Source organism: Microplitis demolitor, chromosome 5 (genome assembly GCF_026212275.2).
Source record: "Microplitis demolitor isolate Queensland-Clemson2020A chromosome 5, iyMicDemo2.1a, whole genome shotgun sequence".
Taxonomy (NCBI): Eukaryota; Metazoa; Arthropoda; class Insecta; order Hymenoptera; family Braconidae; genus Microplitis; species Microplitis demolitor.
This window is the reverse complement of record NC_068549.1, coordinates 17,989,692-18,008,255: the sequence shown is the minus strand read 5'-3', so window position 1 is coordinate 18,008,255 and position 18,564 is coordinate 17,989,692. Positions and strand designations below refer to the sequence as shown.

Sequence of the window (18,564 nt, the reverse complement as noted above, 5' to 3'; positions counted from 1 at the left end):
TAATACATACATGAGCGATAATATTTATCAGGATACTTTTGCTTGTAGGAATAAAGAAAACAAAGATAGAATACTTTTGAACGAATACCCGGGGAAAATGATGTTGCCTAATTATATATAATTACTTATATATGATCAGATCCAAAAATTGGCCAGATCTGATTATATATAATCATATATGATTAGATATAATCATGCTTGAACGAATATAGTCAATTTTAAAAGCTTATTGAAAATATCTGAAATTTATTAATTGAGTATTTTAATTAGAATTAACTGTCTTCATGAATATAAATTTTGGTTAAATTTCAATTTAAAATAAAAAAAATATTAACGGTCAACTATTATTGTACTAAAGGGTCACCCATCCAATTAATGATTTACGTTAATGATGCTCGATTTTGGTAATCGCTGGATGGTAGTCAAATCCTCTAGTCTGTTACACACTCATAATTATTAGAAGTTTATGGCATTACTTAACTCAAATAATCAAATTAATGCATCCTACGTAAATAATGCACCTAATGATGAATTTGGTTTTGTACATGAATTACAATAGAATTCATTATATACATATAATCGAATCTTTTTATCTATAAACTTATAAATATTCGTATATAAATCGATATCGATGTATACTTCTAAATTGCTGTCGAAACCTTTGAACATTTTTTAAGTATTGCAGATTTAAGTTTGATTGATAGTTAACAAAATAAAAATTTAATAACATTGATATTAAAAAATTATCATATTTTGTACGGTGAGAAAAAAAATGTTTTTCTAAATTTTTTAGTTTTGTTTTATTATTATTATTGTTGTTTACAACTATCCTTCAAAATAACATACATATTTTTTATTATGAAAGCTTAACTTATATGCATAAAATAATTAATAACTAGAAAATACAAGCAATAGCATTAAAGATAACTTAATTAAGCAAAGTTATTACAATAATTAAATCTTATTATTTACTGAAGTTGGAAGGCATTGAGTATAGGGCTTGAAAAATTGAACCCATCGATTTCGTTGTTGAACTCGATCGGTGGTATGATATCTTCAAAAGAGTTAAATAGTGGATATGAGGTCTGAACTACTTCGTATGGGTATCAGTTACTATTATTAGCCGGATATTCAGTGGTAGCATTGTACTGATTGCAGTATATACCCCCGGTGTATGCTGTTTGGTAGTTGGTATCATTTGTCCTACAGTTACCGTCGTTTCTGACATTTGGATCTTGATTTGGTAGCAACTGATGATAATGAATGGTGGCACTTAATCCAGATGTGTTTACTCTTCTATCCTTTATGGCATCTGTGGCAACGAACTGATTTAATTTTTCTTTCGAAGGATATAAAATTTTCTTGCCGTTGGTAGCTGCAATTTTCAATTTATCGTGCTTTGCCTTCATTCGTCGATTCTGAAACCACACCTCCACCTGTAAAATAATTAATTATAAATTTAATAATTTTAGAAAATACCATTAATGAGTGGTTTAATTATCAGCGATAAATATATATATTTCTGAATATAATATCTAAACTTTACGTTTTTTCGATAAAATGATCAGAAATATATTTAAAACTTTGGGTTAAAAATTTGATGTTTTAATTTTGAACTATATGGAAAAAAAAGCAGTGGAGAAGTTCCAATTTTTAGTGCAAGAACATGTAATAATTAGACTAATCCTTGTAATAAAGTAATAAAAACTATAAATACCAAGTTTATAATTTTTAATGTAATTTTAGTTTATATCAATTTGAAAATGACATTTACTCATTATTTTTCGTCCTTTTTCAAGTGAAAATTGTCAGTTTATAGAAGAAACTGTAAAAACTATCATTTGTTGGTAATGTAGATCAGGAAAGACAAATTTTATATAATTACCCTGATAGCCAAGTTGGCGAGAAACTGACGAGAAACTTGCAGCCGCAACTGGAACCAAGTTGATCGCCAACAGTTGGTACCGCCAATAGTTGATGGACATTTTCTGAGAAAGTTGGTGGCAAAAGTTGTAAATCTAAAAAGTTGACTATCACTTTCTGAGAAAGTTGGTGGCAAAAGTTGCTTGCAAAAGTTGGTGATCATAAGTTGACGGTAAGTTTACTTTCAATTTCCTCAGAAACTTGCATTCCAGTTGCGGCTCCATACTGCCGCCAACTTTCTGAGAAAGTTGGCGGTAACTTGTAGCCAAAAGTTGCAAAAGCTGAAGTTGTCGATAACTTGTCGTCAAGTTGGTCGGAAACTAATGAATGACCAACTTTTTCACGATCAACTCGTGTTATCAGGGTATCTAAAGTTATATATAAATTTCTAGCAACAATTACATTATAAGAGTTTTGACTATACATAATTTCGGATGTTTTGATATAATTATATATAACTGTATAGATTTATATATTGCACTCATAGAGTTAAATTATACTTATAAATAGAATATTGCGAAATAAATTTAAATGCATATTTTTTATTGAATAAAAATAATTTAAAATAATCATATATGATATTATTTGTCATCGTCATTTTTTTTAATCAAACGACTCGATCAGCAAAATGAATAGGTTTGAAGATATAGTAATAAATATCATGCAACTAAGTTATTTACTTTAGATTTGGTCGCAACAATAAAGCATGCTTTCAAAAAAATTAAAAAATATGTATAAAACTTTATTATTATAGTCGATAAAGTAGAAGTTATATTATTTACAAAATACAAATTGGTAGATATGCGTTTATATATCATCATTTTCATATTTTTACATCGAAGAAAAAGAATTAAACTTAGAATTTTATATAATGACATAAAATACGGAGATGATGATGAGATAATATTATGTATAATAATTGATGTGAATTTATAATGGAGGATTTTAATTTTTATCTCAAAATATAACGGTTGAAAATGTATTTACTATTGAGGACCGAAAAAACATCTTATTATATGAAACTAAAAAAGTTGCTATATCAAAAATAATGTAAAATTGACTGTTTCTAAGTCTTTGCTACTGTTTAAAACTGTAATAAATTATGGATATATATTTAAATTTATCTTTTCTATGTAATTATTAAATGTTTATTGATATTTATGTATTCTCAAAGAAAACATTTTTTTTTTGTAGTAACCCAGGATGTTGACTTCAAATAAAAAAAAATTGATTTTTAAATAATATAAGAAAAAAAATTTCCTTACTATATCTTATGAATATGTCACTAATAAATGATAGAAAAAATAGCAAACTGCCTTACCTGTCTTTCACTAAGGTTTAATCGAGATGCAGTGCTGATTTTCGTTGGACGACATATGTGAATGTTTTCGCAAAAAATCTTCTCCAACTTACTAAGTTGGTGAGTAGTGAATGCAGTCCGTGCTCTCCGTTTGTTATTTTTTTCTATAAAATGAAAAAAAAAATAACTATTACGTCTGTTTATCACTTATTGGTTGTGAGTAATATCTAAGCAGTTTTCATAATTACAGTAAAAAAAAATGATCATAGAAATACGTTTTCACATACTACTGATACTTATTTGTTAAAATATTTTAAAATTTGATAAAACATTAACATCTTAACTGTTGTAAAATAACTTCAGAATCATAGCCCGCCACAATCTTACCTTCCGTGCTAGCTTGCTCGACTTTCTGCAGAGATGATGTATTGTTCTGCCGATGATCTTGTTTTTGCTGCTTTTGGTCAGCATCGAAAATCGTTAACTGATCATAATTCACTGATTGATTATAGTTGTATTCACTTATGCTCTCAAGTGACGACGGATACACTGACTGCTCGACCGACGGGGTAAACTCTTTGCATCCTTGTTTTAGATTATTGCAAGACATTTTGAATTTATTTTGATGATCAATTATTTAATTTCAAAGAAAAACGAAAATTTTTTTCTAACACGTTCGTATAAATGTACGTTGCTAAAACTCGATGGCAACTTGACAGCGGCTTGAAAATGATTGAGGTCTCTCTGGTCAGAGTCTGCCAATTTGTAGAAAGGTACGTAGTTACCTGCTCGACCATCGAAGAAGGTTATTGGTTTGGGACCGCCTTTAAAATTCAAGTGGGGAGAGTGGGGTCAATTAATCCAGTAAGCTTAAAAAATCAGAAAAAATATAAAAATGAGTCATCCTCTTGGAACTATATTTTAATACACCAAACCTTAGTCTGACCAAAATTTGGAACCAACATAATGATTTAATTTTAAATCATTCAAGTTTTTGTGTTTTTAGGCATCTGAACTTTGTTTTTTAGCTCTTGACAAATTGTTTAATATTTTTTTATTTTTCAAATGTAATCTTAAAATTTTTTTTGTAATACCTTCATACATATATTATTCATAAATTTCTGACTTTACTTCTAGTAAAATAGTTCTTGATTATTTTTTTTAAAACTAATTATTTCAATAAAATCATATGGGGTTAATTGAACCAGTACTCTCGGGGACGGTTGAACCACATGAGTCACACTGTGAGCATCAGACATGCGCGTGCATCTTGACTAAATGTCAAAGAAAGCTAAACTAACCAAGAAAAAAAAATATATTGGCCGAAGTTTCAAAACTGATTGTTATAACATTATAATATTATAAAAAATAATAAATATTATTAGAAGTATTGTAATTTTAGTTTTGAGCTGTAATGAATAATAAATCATTCATTAAGGTCATTCGATTGTGGATCTCATACTCTTGGTTTAATTGTCCCCGACTAGTGGTTCAATTGTCCCCGCAAAGGAGACGATTGAAACATTTCATGCAGTTGTTCAATTTCGTATTTATTGAAAATTTTTATCATTTGTTAAGTTATGTGCTTATGAGAGATGATAGTCTATATAATAAATCATAATCTCGTAAAAAAAAGTAATCATTTTGCTTTTATTCATATATAGAAAAATGTCTAAGTATTTTTGGTTCAATTAACCCCCTTCTCCCAAGGGGGGGGGGGAACCCTTAAGTTTGTATACTTGAGTTTCAGATTTTCACACTTATAACAATAGACTGGCGACACCAAAGTCTAGACATTGTCAGATAAAATATTTAAGTATTTGTTGCACCTGCACTTGGAATCGTTTTGAGAAAATTACTCTCCTACTGAACTTAAAGTAATAAATAATAAACGCTCATGAATGTTACTCCAACGATTCATCAACTATCAACTGTATGACAATAACATAAATGATAAAAATATATGATAAATATCAAAAAATATATATGGCCAATTTAACTATATTTTTTCTAATATATTATTTTTACATTGAAATATATAAAATTTATCATATACGAGTCTGTATATGTTGAGCATATATAAAATATATATGTAAATCATATACAAGAAATATATTTTTATCATATACAAAAATGTATATTCTTGTCATATACGAAAAATATATTCATATTGTGTATAGGAAAAAAAATTTTCCTATTCGTATGACCAACTCCAATTAAATTAGGTCTAAATTTTGATATACTCCTTCAATTGCAGTTTAAATTCTCAAAATTAGTTAATTCGATGCGAATATATAAGCATGCGAGTAAATATAACAAAGAAAATATATGATGCCATATGTAATATAAATTATATGCTAGCATATATTTCATTTCATTCATTTCTTATAAAAATTTTATATTTTTTGAATATAAAAAAAATATATATATCAACTCAATATAGTACTTTTGGTTGAAAAAAAAAAAAAAAAAAAACTAAGCTAAGTGACCCCTCTATCGGCCAGTTAAGCGTATTTTCTTTTTCGAATTGAGAATTAAAATATAAAAAACTAATTCATGTATAAAACGGTGATAGAACCTCGAAGCTTATACTTTTAATTTCAAATGAAAAAAAAAATATATGCAAAAATATTTATTAGAAATTAAATAATACATGAAAATATAACTTCAATTCCTGATGTCCCCTCTATCGGCCTGCCTAGACCCCCTTTATGGGCCACCTTATTGATAAAATTTTAGCCGATTACACTGAAAGAAATCTCAGTAGTTGCCATAACTAAAAAGAGACAACTATTTTAATTTAGTTAGTGTAACGAATTCAAATAGTTATTGTAACTATTTATTATTCAGATGACTTTAAAAAAATAGTTGAAGTAACTAAAATTATTTTGTTATTTATTTTTAGTTATCGCTATAATTAAAGTTTAGTAGTCACAACAAATACTAACTAGTTGAATCAAATATTATTTGGTACTCAATTTAACTGAAAAAAATCGTAGCAGTAATTATATACTTGTAACTATTTCGAAATAGTTGATTCAACGATTTTTTTTAAGTTGTATCCGTATATCACTATATTTTTGCTGTTGATGTAACAAGTTTCAGATAGTAGTGGTAAAACATTTTACATGGTTGTATCCAACTATTTTTATTTAGTTGTTGTAACTACTTTAAATAGTTATGATAATTATTTATTATTCAAATGACTTTAAAAAAATAGTTGAAGTAACTAAAATTATTTTGTTATTTATTTTTAGTTATCGCTACAATAAAAGTTTAGTAGTCATAACAAATACTAACTAGTTGAATCAAATATTTTTTGGTACTCAATCTAACTAAAAAGAATCGTAGCAGCAACTATATATTTTTAACTATTTCGAAATAGTTGATTCAATGAATTTTTTAAAGTTGTATCCGTATATCACTATATTTTTGCTGTTGATGTAACAATTTTAAATAGTAGTGGTAAAACATTTTACATAGTTCTATCCAAGTATTTTTATTTAGTTAGTGTAACTAATTTAAATAGTTATGATAATTATTTATTGTTCAGATGCCTTAAAAAAAAATAGTTGAAGTAGCTAAAATTAGTTTGTTATTTATTTTTAGTTATCGCTACAATAAAAGTTTAGTGGTTACAACACATACTAACTAGTTAAATCAAATATTATTTGGTACTTAATCAAACTAAAATTGGGACTTAGAAAAAATTTCGGGGTTAAAATAATATATTATTTCGATATGATCTACATATAAATCGTTAAATTTGCGTTCGACAAGTATTATTATTATTATTTTTTTTTTTTTGAGCACCGAAATCTTTTTAGTCCCGAAACTTAAAATTTTTCTAAGTCTGAAAAGTCTAAATTGTTCTAAGTTTCTGAGCCCAAAATTTATAAGACAAAAAAATTTGGCCAAAATTTGTGTATGTCAGTCGATTCGGAGTTTCGTGACATGAACTTCTGTTTTATAATAAAATATATTTTTTTTATTGTGATATGTGAATTTTTTTAAGTTCTGAAGGTTAATTTGTGAGCGAAAACAATGGTTGCCGTAACTAAATTAATTTTGTTGCTGTAACGAAGTGAGTACTTGTACGCTTAGCTTATAAGTTAAGTAACGTCTATGGCTACTCATCGGCCGTGTGGCGTAGCGGTACATCGTCGGTCTTGCGTGCGTAGGGCGCTAGGTTCGAATCCTTCTTAGGGCGACTGCGAAATAATTATTTAAGAAGCATAGGAAGGTTGTTAAAAATATAAGTATAAGCGCGTGTGTCAGATAAATTTGACAAAAATATATATAAGCCATCTCCCATTGAAATGTCTCGCGACTAGTTTGCCGCGAGAATAAATTTTAACAATTAATTTTGTTAAATAATAATTTAAACAATTAAATTAAAGCCAATCTTAACAAGTAATTTTGTTAAGAAATAAATATTTAACAAGCAATTTTGCTAAATAAATATTGTTGTGGATTTATTAGACCGAGCGCAATGCTGATCTCTTCAAAGTATCGAGTACAACTGGTTTTTACATTTTACAAAAATATCTTAGCGTTAAACTTAAAGAACTAAGATTGAGGGAAAAAGGGGCGTGCTAGAAGGAAAGTGGAAAACTAAGGGTTGTGATTGGAGCGCGGAGGGCATTAGAAGGGCCAGAGAAAATGGGGAAGGGTCGTATCGTCGTGGGAGTATGGCGGAGTAGAAGGGGGGCAAAACGAAAGTGAAAGAGGACGAGCCGAGAGAGTGAGATCCAGAAAAAAAAATGGTGACTGGACTATTTTGGAGAGTAGACGAATGCAATTAGGAACAGATGTCCGGACTGATTTATGATAGGGCTTAAATAATTTAAGGATAAGGAGCAAAGGAGTCATAAACACGGGACTAGAAGTATTTTACATTTTTAAATTTTAAACTTAATCCCTAAACAATAGAGCCGATGTTTGGCCGTTTACTTGAGCAAAAAATATTTAGACATAAAATAAGTTTTCAACTAAATCCTAAACAGATGTTTAAAATACGGTAAAATAAATGAAGCTAATATAACAATAAAATAAAATTGAAGATAAAAAAAAAAAGATGGGTAATTCCTAAATTCCAGGGACAAATATTTTTAAACTAAAAATACAAAATATTACAAGGCGTAAATTAAATTCGTTAAATATACGTAAAATAATAAACTAATATAAGACTATTATTCTGCGACGGAACATGCCGCCCGCCTTGAACGGATCTGCGTTCAAAATAAATGTTGGTGAAGTCGCAACTAGTCAAGGGGCAATGGGCACACGCGTTTGGTGCAGCGTTTGTATTCGCCGGTGGAAGTCTTCACGGTAACCACCCTGATGATGCCGTCTGCTCCGGGATGTACTGCGGTAATGCGCCCTAGCGCCCATTGAAGTGGAGGAAGATTTTCTTCCACAATAAGCACCAGTGAACCAACCTGTAGACCGTTCGATTTGTCGAGGTGCCCGCTCAGGGTTATGAGCTGGTGTAGGTATTCCTTGTGCCAGCGCTTCCAAAAATGTTGCTTCAGCTGCTGAGCATGTTGCCAAGCTGATAGGCGATTAGATGGTGTATCGGTGAGGTCGTCCTGAGGAAAGCTTGTCAGAGGGCCACCAACTAGGAAATGACCAGCGGTAAGGGAGAGCAGGTCATTTGGATCAGAGGACATAGGAGAAATAGGGCGGGAATTTAAAATTGCTTCTATTTCTATAACGCACGTCTCGAGCTGTTCAAATGTTAACAGCGTATCACCAACTGTACGAATCAGATGATGCTTAAAAGATTTTACGGCGGCCTCCCAGAGCCCACCGAAGTGGGGGGCACGGGGGGGAATAAAATGCCAAGTTATCCTTTCGGACGTAAGAAAACTTAGGACGGAGTTCTTATGCTCCTCCGAATTAAACAATGTTTGCAGTTCATTAAGCTCACGGTTTGTCCCGACGAAATTCGTGGCGTTATCCGAGTATATCTCGAGAGATTTTCCACGCCTTGAAAACAATCTTCGGAGGCTGCCAATAATGGCCTCGGTGGTGAGATCACTTACTAGTTCTAAGTGAACTGCTTTGGTTGACATGCATACGTAAATTGCGACATAAACCTTCAATCGGCTACGATTGCGAAAGCGTTTTTCCTTTATGTATAAAGGACCGCAGTAGTCGACTCTAACACGGAGGAAAGGACGGGAAGGGGTGACACGGGGTTCAGGCAGGATTCCCATGACGTGATCAGCGGCACGCGGTTTCGCTCGAAAGCAGGTAATGCAACGATAGATAATTTTTCGCGTAATGTTGCGACCGTCTAAGGGCCAATACGTTTGACGCACTGAGTATAGGGTGGCTTGAGTGCCAGCATGCTTCAGCCGCACGTGTTCTCCGGTTATGATAAGACGCGTTATATAATGACGAGCTGGTAAGAGCAGGGGGTGTTGCTGCTCCTTAGTTAGCGAGGAACGAGCCAGCCTTCCTCCTACTCTTAGGAGATCTTGCTCGTCAAGATAGGGATTTAACGGAATTAATTTACTATTGTCGGAGATAACTCCATTGTTTTTTAGTTGCTTTATTTCTTTCAGAAAGGCTGAGTGCTGAGTAATCCTTATTATGAGATCATGAGCTTGTTGTAGCTCCTGTAAACTTAATCGATCGGATCGGCGATGATTTTTATGGCGAGCGTTGTAAACAAAACGCATTACGTAAGCCACTACCCGTTTTAATTTATGGCTAGAGTGGTATTTTTCGAGCAGATCATTGAGTCCGCACTCTATTTTCATACAAAGTACGCGATCGGGAATTATAGGCTTCATTTCTGGAATGTCGATTGAAGGGAGAGCTCCCTTGGGCCAAGTGCTAGGCTCGCACTGCAGCCAACTTGGGCCAGTCTGCCAGATGCTGTTGGCAACGAACTCAGCCGGAGTTTGGCCACGCGAAATAGAGTCCGCGGGATTGTCTTGAGAAGACACGTGGCGCCAATGGCAACGATGAGAAAGCCTCTGAATCTCCGCCACTCGATTGGCAACGAAGGTTTTTAGTAGATGAGGAGGGGTATTTATCCAATGAAGTGTGATAGTCGAGTCAGACCATAAGTAAACGTCCTTAATATCCAACAATAGGGTTTTAATAGCTACGTCATAGAGTCTGGAAAGTAATAACGCAGCGCAGAGCTCTAATCGAGGTAATGATAGTGACGACACTGGGGCAACTCGTGATTTTGAACAAACGAGATGAGTACGAACATGCCCAGCCTCATCGATAGAGCGGATGTAGATACATGTTCCGTATGCTTGCTCGCTTGCGTCACAAAATCCATGCAATTGGACATCGACTGCTCCCGAGAAAGCAACGCTGCGCTTGAACCGCAGCTCTTCAATCATAGACAACTGGGCCCGAAATTGGGCCCATAGTGAGTGAATTGAGATCGGGATTGATTCATCCCAGGCAAGTCCAGCCTTCCACAAAAGTTGCATTATTATCTTAGCATAGACAATTATAGGGCCAAGGAGGCCTAGTGGATCAAATAGTTTCGCAATTTGTGATAAAATTGCACGCTTGGTAGTGGCCTCGGAAGCAGGCGCGCTAATAGTGTAGAAGAGTGTGTCGTCCCGAGGACTCCACCGTATACCGAGAGTTTTGATGGTAGCGTCAGGATCCAGGGACATGTGGGTTCCCTCTGAGGCCTAAGGTAAATTTTGGATAAGGGCAGGCTCGTTGGAGGCCCATTTGCGAAGACGGAATTTGCCTCTTTTCAATAAATTAATTAATTCGTCACGTATGCACTCTGCTTCTGCGCGAGTTTTAGTGCCGGTAAACAAATCGTCGACGTAGAAGTCCCTCAGCAGAGCGATGACAGCAAGAGGGTATGCAGGACCTTCATCGTAAGCAAGTTGATGAAGGGTGCGCACTGATAAGTGAGACGCACAAGCAGTGCCATAGGTGACTGTGCTCAGCAAACAGGTCTTAATGGGCTCTTGAGAAGTTTCGCGATACAGAATTTTTTGGTAGATTGCATCCTCGGGGTGTACGAGGATTTGCCTGTACATCTTCTCTACGTCGGCAGTGAGCACGTAAGGGTGAGATCGCCAACGAGTGAGTATTGTAAATAAACTATCCTGAAGTTGTGGACCAACCATTAAAGTGTCATTCAAGGAAATTCCCGTAGATGTTTTCGCAGAACCGTCGAAGACTACACGGATCTTGGTGGTGATGCTGTCGTCCTTTAGGACAGCATGATGAGGGAGATAGAACCCTAAATGATCTTCACATACGTCATTGGACACCGACATGTGACCCAACTCTTTATACTCCCGCAAAAATTCGAGGTAATCATGCTTGATTGCATGGTCTCGTTGGAAACGCCTTTCTAGCGCAAAAAATCTTTTTAAGGCTGACGAATATGAATCGCCTAGTCTGCTCTTTTTGCTGTTGTACGGCAAGCGAACTACATACCGACCCTCTACAGTCCGAGTGGTATGGAGCTTATAGTGCTCTTCACAAGCCTTTTCTTCCGTAGCTAAGATTGCAACAGACGGAGTTTCTTCCACCTCCCAAAATCGGGTTAAAGAGATATCAGACGATGGTGAGTTTAAATTAAGATGACACGACACGTTGGAAACGCTCAAATTGCTGTTTATTTCCCCAGCAACTATCCACCCAAGCAGCGTTTTGTGCAGAACAGCGTCGGGATGATTTTTGAGGGAAATTTGTCCCACACTAAGGAGCTTATAAAAGAGCTTCACTCCGATTAGAGCATCGACCTCAGACGGCTTATAGAACTCTGGGTCCGCGAGGGATATATTTTTAGGTATTTCGAGCTGAGTTATATTAATGGCAATGGATGGCATTGACTGGCTGATCTGGGGAACAATTAAAAATTCAACAGTTTTTTGAAATTTGCTATGACGCGATTTTAAAGTGGCGCGAGCAGAGTGTTTGACACTTGTAGAGGTGTTGTCCACCCCAGTTACTGAGATGTTTACCGCCTTTTTATCCAGATTTAAGAACTTAGCAGCCTTTTCTGTGATAAAGTGCGCCTGAGATCCTGCATCCAGGAATACTCGGCATTGCCTGATTTTTCCTTGCTTATTTACAAGGTCTACAATAGCTGTAGCTAGCAACGCTTCAGATGAGACCTGAGCGTGCATATTTATAGTCGATTTAGGCATATCGAAGGCCGTCTCAGATGCATTCAACGGCGGCATTTCAGGTTTTGATTTATCGAAGTGAAGTAGAGTATGATGTCTATAACCACACGCTTGACACTTTCCTGAAGGGCACTGTGAAGAGTGATGACCCTTACGAAGACAATTAGTGCATAAATTAGACCCCTTTGCCGCTTCATAGCGAGCAAACGGTGATAGAGCTGCGAAGCCCTTACACGAATAAATATAATGATCGCCGCCTTGACAATAGAGACAGCGATTTTGAGAGGTAGAAGCTGCGAACGATTGCTGAGAACGCGATTGAGCTCGTCCGTTTGACGGCACTTGCCTAGAATTATTTGGAGGAGGCGCAGGTGCTTGAGCCCTAGAACCTTCAAGTTGAGCGCGCTTTGTTAGAAAGGTAAGCATCTGCTTCATTGTGGGTTTACTTACGCCACAACTGAATTCCTCCCATCGCTCCCGCATAAAATTGTTAAATTTGCTTACGAATAGCACGATCAATAATGAGTCCCAATAATCGGTGGGCTCACCAAGCTGATTTAAGACACGTAAGTGCCGTTGTATGTGATCAAGAAATGATCGGATAGAAGACTCCTTTGAGATTGGAGGAGTGTCCAGCAAAGATTTTATGTAACTGTCCCGTATAAATCTTCTGTCATCGTACCGTTCCTTTAATAAGCCCCACGCTACATCGTAGTTTTGAGATGAAGTTTCAAGAGAAGATATTACGTTGGCCGCTTCGCCAGTTAAGCAACCCTTTAGGTAGATTAATTTTCGTATAGGTGGAATATTGTGATCCTCTTTGACCAACGAGTTAAACAGATCATAAAATCCCAACCAAGTGTCAAAGGACCCGCTAAAGGTAGGTAGAGTGATGGTCGGTAAAGCAGGTAACATACTCATAGGATAGTTAAATGCATGAGGTGCGGTAAAATTGTTATTAACCGGTGTGGGAGTTGATAACACAGCCGATTGATTCGAAGGAGAGATAGCTACAGAAGGGATAGGAACGGCATTAACAAGCTGAGCTGCAATTGACGATACAACGCCTTGAGATACCGAGAGTGACGAGCTGGAGGTTGCAGAAGGACTCGAGGTTGTTGGAGACGAAACCAAAGAAGTGTCTCGCTTGCGTTGTTCCGAAAGAAGGTTCGTCGCGATTGCGTAAGTTTCATAATATAGATTTTTGAATTCGGTGCGATATGCGGTTAATTCTTCAGACTCCTCAAGAAGTGCCTCTAATTCAAGTTGATATTCTTCGAATAATTTCCGAACCGTCTCAATTTCTTTATACCGCTTCTCAAGGATTGGAAAATCTTTCGACGGATCAAATTTCTTTAGAAAGTTTTCATATGTCGTTAACGATCGCTTGGCATTACCGCGCTTAGTTTTTAACGCTTTAATTTGTTCAGCAGTCATTTTAATAATGAGGTTAACAAGTTAAAAAAAAAAATAAAAAAAATAAAAAATATTTAATGCAGAGAGCAGCGCGATAAAAACGAAAGCAATAATAAATGGGATTAATTATGGAATGATATTGATTGGTGTCACACTGACTAACCTTTTGATGACCACGTGACTGCAAATCTGGTTACGACGATCTCTCGGGATGCTGGATTGCCGCTGATGTAGATAATGCTGACGTTGACGTAGACTCGAAGTTGATGTTGACCGGAGTGACGATGCGTTGAACTCCGGAACTGCAGGCTATCACTGACGTAATAACTTGGATGACTACACTTATTTGTGTCGTGCGTTTGCAGTAAATACACTGGCGATTGTGACAGCCACAATAAATAACGCACTGAATAACTAGCACTGTTATTTTTCACAAACTACTCGAACAATAGTACGCAATTATGGTTTATTTAATGATAACGATGGTGAACTGATGCCAGAATTAATTAATTTTAATATCCGGCTCGAAGGACCATGAAATGTCTCGCGACTAGTTTGCCGCGAGAATAAATTTTAACAATTAATTTTGTTAAATAATAATTTAAACAATTAAATTAAAGCCAATCTTAACAAGTAATTTTGTTAAGAAATAAATATTTAACAAGCAATTTTGCTAAATAAATATTGTTGTGGATTTATTAGACCGAGCGCAATGCTGATCTCTTCAAAGTATCGAGTACAACTGGTTTTTACATTTTACAAAAATATCTTAGCGTTAAACTTAAAGAACTAAGATTGAGGGAAAAAGGGGCGTGCTAGAAGGAAAGTGGAAAACTAAGGGTTGTGATTGGAGCGCGGAGGGCATTAGAAGGGCCAGAGAAAATGGGGAAGGGTCGTATCGTCGTGGGAGTATGGCGGAGTAGAAGGGGGGCAAAACGAAAGTGAAAGAGGACGAGCCGAGAGAGTGAGATCCAGAAAAAAAAATGGTGACTGGACTATTTTGGAGAGTAGACGAATGCAATTAGGAACAGATGTCCGGACTGATTTATGATAGGGCTTAAATAATTTAAGGATAAGGAGCAAAGGAGTCATAAACACGGGACTAGAAGTATTTTACATTTTTAAATTTTAAACTTAATCCCTAAACAATAGAGCCGATGTTTGGCCGTTTACTTGAGCAAAAAATATTTAGACATAAAATAAGTTTTCAACTAAATCCTAAACAGATGTTTAAAATACGGTAAAATAAATGAAGCTAATATAACAATAAAATAAAATTGAAGATAAAAAAAAAAAAGATGGGTAATTCCTAAATTCCAGGGACAAATATTTTTAAACTAAAAATACAAAATATTACAAGGCGTAAATTAAATTCGTTAAATATACGTAAAATAATAAACTAATATAAGACTATTATTCCGCGACGGAACATAATTTTAACTTTTTTTTTTTTTTCACTATAAACCAAGACAGTACTTATGAAAATTTATACCGTATTTAATTAGTTTTATTTCATTTGATGAAATTCATCAATATATTATTTTATTATATAGGATCAAATTCAAAATTTAAACCAGCTAGTGATTGACGGTCACTTGTGTTGCTTACAAACTATAACTTATAAGTAATTGCTATTATTGACTAGAAAATTAAGTAAATAAGGCTATAAAATAGATAATTAATATACACGTACGATTTGAAAATCCAAATGATTCGAATAAGTTTTCATTATATTACATAGAGGAATTATTGTACATAAGCTAATAAAAAAATTTTTAAACTGATTGACAAGAACAAGAACATCATGGCTGCCTTATTCAAAGTCGCTCGGCACGATAAGCCAACTGAAAGAAAAGCCGTCAAAGCTGCGTCAATAAAAGAACTTATTTCCGGAGCGAAAATCAAGTTAAAACTCACCGACGAAAACTACAAGGTACTTTTATTATTATTATTGATATAAATGAGTTTTTTGTTTTATATTGATATGTTTAATTTCATTTTCTACTTTCGTAGTAGGAAAAAAATTTTCAAACTAATTTTAATTTCAAATGATAGTATAATTATTATAATCAACAGATACATGATAAATCATTTACAACTAAATAATTTTTAGTGATTGAGTAATAGAAAAAATTTAATTTTCTTAGCTAGAAGGATTCAAACATTTATCATTCATAAAGAAAAATATTTATACTTGAAATAATTTTTTTATAACTATGGAATTCATGATTTTTACTATTTTTATAGTTGTATACTGATGATTTCACGGAAATTGACGAAGACGAGATTTTAATGGACTTAGCTAAAGCCAAAGGTAGTGATCAACTATTATTGACAATTGTTCCTGAAGAGACCCCTTGGAATGGCAGCATTTCACCAGAAACTGCTTCTGCTTCATCAAGTGGTACGCATGAAAAATTTTTTACACTATGAAGAGTTTTCATCGACGTTTTTTTTAAACTTAAGACAATTATTATAGTTTTTTAAAATTAATAACATCAGTCTATTCTATTTTAGAAATCCCAAAAGAAGCAGCTCCTAAAACTTCATCTTCACATCAAGCAGATTTCCCGTCCTCAACGTCATAATCATCCGCAGGGCGAACGGATCATTTGTCAAAAATTTTTCCGAAATTTTCTACTAATGTTCAAACGTCTTTGCGTATGGGTTTATCCTTGTCACCTCGTAGTCGAAAAAGAATGGTTCACACAGTTCGAGATTATCTACTAAATGACTTGAATAATATATCTCGCAAAACCACTCAATCCATAAGTCAACAAATTGTCGACACTTACAAAAAGAGCTTCATAACAAAAATTGCAAATCAGAGTACGGATGGTCAAGTGGAATCTCTCAGACAATCCATTTATTTCGCAGCACAGTATCTCAACGGTCAATCCGGAGATGGTAATGAAAAATTCGATAATCTAGATGACGATTTAACTATTGACAAGCCCAAAGTTCAGGATGAGTATGGGTGCGTCGCTTATTTGCCAGCTCAACCCAAACCCGACGTCTTGGCGTCATTAGAAGAGCAAAGATTGAAATTGATTCAGATTTTCAAGTCTAAGAGAGATGTCGATGAAGAAATAATTGAGTTAATGGACGCGTGTTATTATTTTCAGCGAAAAAAAATTCATACAGAAAAGGAGTTATCGATAATCTTTGAACACTGGTCTTACTTTTATTATAGTAAATTGATTATAAAGCACGCCAATCAACTACTTGGAAAAAATATTAATTCCATATGGAAGTTATCATTAAAAAAACTATCTAAGCCCATCAATCGTAATTAAAAAAATGGAGAAATAGCTCGTGAAGTGACCGCTAACAAAAAAAAGAGTAAAGCTGATGCTGATACAGAAGCAGAAAGTAAATACGTTCGCAACACATTAAAATTAGCTCAACAGTACAGCGATAACTTGAAAAATGATGAGCCATATGAAGCAGTTGTTTTTGCCTTTATTACAAAGTTCATGAAAGAAAATTTAAATTTTCTTTATGTTTTAACAAGTGTAAGTTATAAATTATAAAAAAATAGAAATAATATATGATAGCGAAATTTTGATAAATTGAACGAATGCCATTTAAATGTTGTAATTTTTTTTTTAATTTTCAGGAAGAATTGACTGACGAAGAATTATTGGAACGTGTACCTGTTGCTAATCCAGTTTTGATGATTAGAGGTATGTAACATTTGTATACTCATGTAAAACTAGCCTTTTTTTCTTCGATAAAACATTGACGTTTTTAATGTTGGACAGATATACATTTTGATGACTTGTTTTTTTTTTGCTAATGAAAATGTTTTTATTATTTTAGGAAAAGATTTACACGACTCTGGGAATATATATCATATCGTGATTAACAAGTCAATAATGATATATGCTCCATCATTTACTGAAGGGATATTGACAACATTCCTATGCTATTATGTATTTAGCATTGTTTATCCCCCGGAAATCGAAGGCACACTTGAAGCTATTCAGCGGTGAGTGTTAAAAATTTAGATTATTAACTAAAACAGTCATTAAATGAAACAATTGTTTAGTTAATATACATTTAAAAATTTACTTGAATGAGATGATTCTTTAATGCTTATCAGACTAGTTTGATGCTAGTAAAATTTGTATAAGAGAAATTCTAAAGCATAAATCGTAAGATTATTTTCAGAGACCTGTCTTCACTAAATTACACTAGACTAGCTACTTTAAAAACCACAATACTTTATTAATTTCTTATACTTTATTAAATAATTTTCCATGTACGCATTAGGTAAAAATTTCTTATTTGGGATTAACTTATAATTAAATTTCATTTTCAGATTATTTTTGGAAATAAATCCTGAAAAAGGTACGAAACGAGGAGGATAACGAAAGGGAACGAAAATTCATCCCAAGGTCTCAAAGCTTACAAAAGATATCGACCCCTACATTATTGATTAATCATATTCTTAAACTACTCCTATTAAAAAATACATTTTTTTAAGTTATATTACTTATTTTAGATTACTCTTGTTTTAATTATTTCAGTTTACATTTAGTAAGCTTTTATATGTATATGCAATATAAAGTATAGATTGTAATACATTATTATCTTTGATAATAATTTTATACTTATGTATTGTTCATCAGTTATCTTACTTAAAAAATGATTTATGGTAATTTATCCATTATTTTATCTAATAAAAGATTTTCTTGATTTAATAAACGGAGTAAATAATTTAGTTTGATATCTCAACGAGAAGCCTGCAAATCGCATCCTTTTTTTAATTATTAAATTATCTAA

The 18,564-nt window shown here is 33.6% G+C and overlaps 3 protein-coding genes across 3 annotated transcripts; all 3 read right to left on the bottom strand.

Annotated features, from left to right (window-relative positions):
• Positions 1 to 1,106: 1,106 nt before the first annotated feature.
• Positions 1,107 to 3,833, bottom strand: LOC103577656 (homeobox protein Hox-A2-like). The gene is made up of 3 exons (XM_053739543.1): positions 3,611 to 3,833; positions 3,245 to 3,387; positions 1,107 to 1,436 (listed from the first exon to the last, which is right to left on the bottom strand). Exons 1-3 carry the CDS (start codon positions 3,831 to 3,833, stop codon positions 1,107 to 1,109), a joined length of 696 nt encoding a protein of 231 aa, XP_053595518.1.
• A 4,654-nt stretch (positions 3,834 to 8,487) lies between these two features.
• LOC128667835 (uncharacterized) lies at positions 8,488 to 10,878 on the bottom strand. The gene has a single exon (XM_053739542.1). The coding sequence runs from the start codon at positions 10,876 to 10,878 to the stop codon at positions 8,488 to 8,490; it is 2,391 nt and encodes a 796-aa protein (XP_053595517.1).
• An 18-nt stretch (positions 10,879 to 10,896) lies between these two features.
• Positions 10,897 to 13,797, bottom strand: LOC128667834 (uncharacterized). The gene has a single exon (XM_053739541.1). The coding sequence runs from the start codon at positions 13,795 to 13,797 to the stop codon at positions 10,897 to 10,899; it is 2,901 nt and encodes a 966-aa protein (XP_053595516.1).
• Between the last annotated feature and the right edge of the window lie 4,767 nt (positions 13,798 to 18,564).

Coding starts and splice junctions, on each gene's coding strand:
- LOC103577656 (XM_053739543.1), bottom strand. CDS start 3,833: ATGTCTTGCAATAATCTAAAACAAGGATGCAAAGAGTTTACCCCGTCG. Junction 3,388..3,610: donor CGAGCAAGCTAGCACGGAAG/GTAAGATTGTGG, acceptor TTCATTTTATAG/AAAAAAATAACAAACGGAGA. Junction 1,437..3,244: donor TAAACCTTAGTGAAAGACAG/GTAAGGCAGTTT, acceptor ATTATTTTACAG/GTGGAGGTGTGGTTTCAGAA.
- LOC128667835 (XM_053739542.1), bottom strand. CDS start 10,878: ATGTCCCTGGATCCTGACGCTACCATCAAAACTCTCGGTATACGGTGG.
- LOC128667834 (XM_053739541.1), bottom strand. CDS start 13,797: ATGACTGCTGAACAAATTAAAGCGTTAAAAACTAAGCGCGGTAATGCC.